This window comes from Trichechus manatus, unplaced genomic scaffold (genome assembly GCF_000243295.1).
Source record: "Trichechus manatus latirostris isolate Lorelei unplaced genomic scaffold, TriManLat1.0 scaffold00128, whole genome shotgun sequence".
NCBI classification, from domain to species: Eukaryota; Metazoa; Chordata; class Mammalia; order Sirenia; family Trichechidae; genus Trichechus; species Trichechus manatus.
In genome coordinates this window covers 2,303,464-2,304,122 of record NW_004444064.1, presented here as the reverse complement: position 1 = coordinate 2,304,122, position 659 = coordinate 2,303,464, and the positions used below count along the sequence as shown (strand labels likewise).

Genomic DNA, 659 nt, shown 5'->3' with positions numbered 1-659 from the left:
TTTTGTCCTGGAAGTCTGTTCTTCCCTGTCTGTGGGCTGCTATGGGTGACAGCCCCAAAGCCACCTCCAGCCTCTCACTGGTCAAGGGGCCGCACTGCCCCAGCCCTGGCACCAGACACCAATGCTCTGGGCAGCAGTCTGACCTGGCCGGATCCCCCACGTGTCCACTGCGTCCCCACATGTGTGGGATCCTGCAGGCTGGCCACACGTCACCTCTCCTGTGACTCCCTGACCTCACAGCTCACTCACCACAGGCCCTACCCCATGACACCCCAGCCCAGAACCCAGCCCCTTACCCCAGCAACCAATCGCACAGAGGACAGTGGGTGCCACAACTTTACTGAGATTGGGGGGCACACCATGCGGCCATGCTGGTCTGCGAGATGGCATCAAGTGGTGTTCCGTCGCCCCACGACGGGGGATGAGTCCAGTGGGGGTCTCCACCCTGGCCCTCACTCCCGCCGGGCCTCCAGGCGATCCAGCACCAGCGCAGCCTGGGTCTGGGCGTCCTGCAGGAGGCTAGAGACTCTCTGGCGGGTCTGACAAACCATGGATGGTCACTTCCTGCCTGGCGGAGCTCGGCCCCACTCCCTCCCTCGGCCACCACGGCATCCCTCCTGCCCTGCTGCCCACAGACGGTCCCCTGCACCTGCCGACTG

General features: G+C 64.8%; 1 protein-coding gene across 1 annotated transcript in view; it reads right to left on the bottom strand.

Moving 5' to 3' along the window:
- Positions 1–452: 452 nt before the first annotated feature.
- FTCD (formimidoyltransferase cyclodeaminase) overlaps positions 453–659 on the bottom strand; it is a 16,194-nt gene continuing 15,987 nt past the window's right edge. Inside the window, exon 12 of the mRNA XM_012557958.1 lies at positions 453–539. Coding sequence (XP_012413412.1) covers positions 453–539 — 87 coding nt within the window. The remainder of the gene's footprint in view (positions 540–659) is intronic.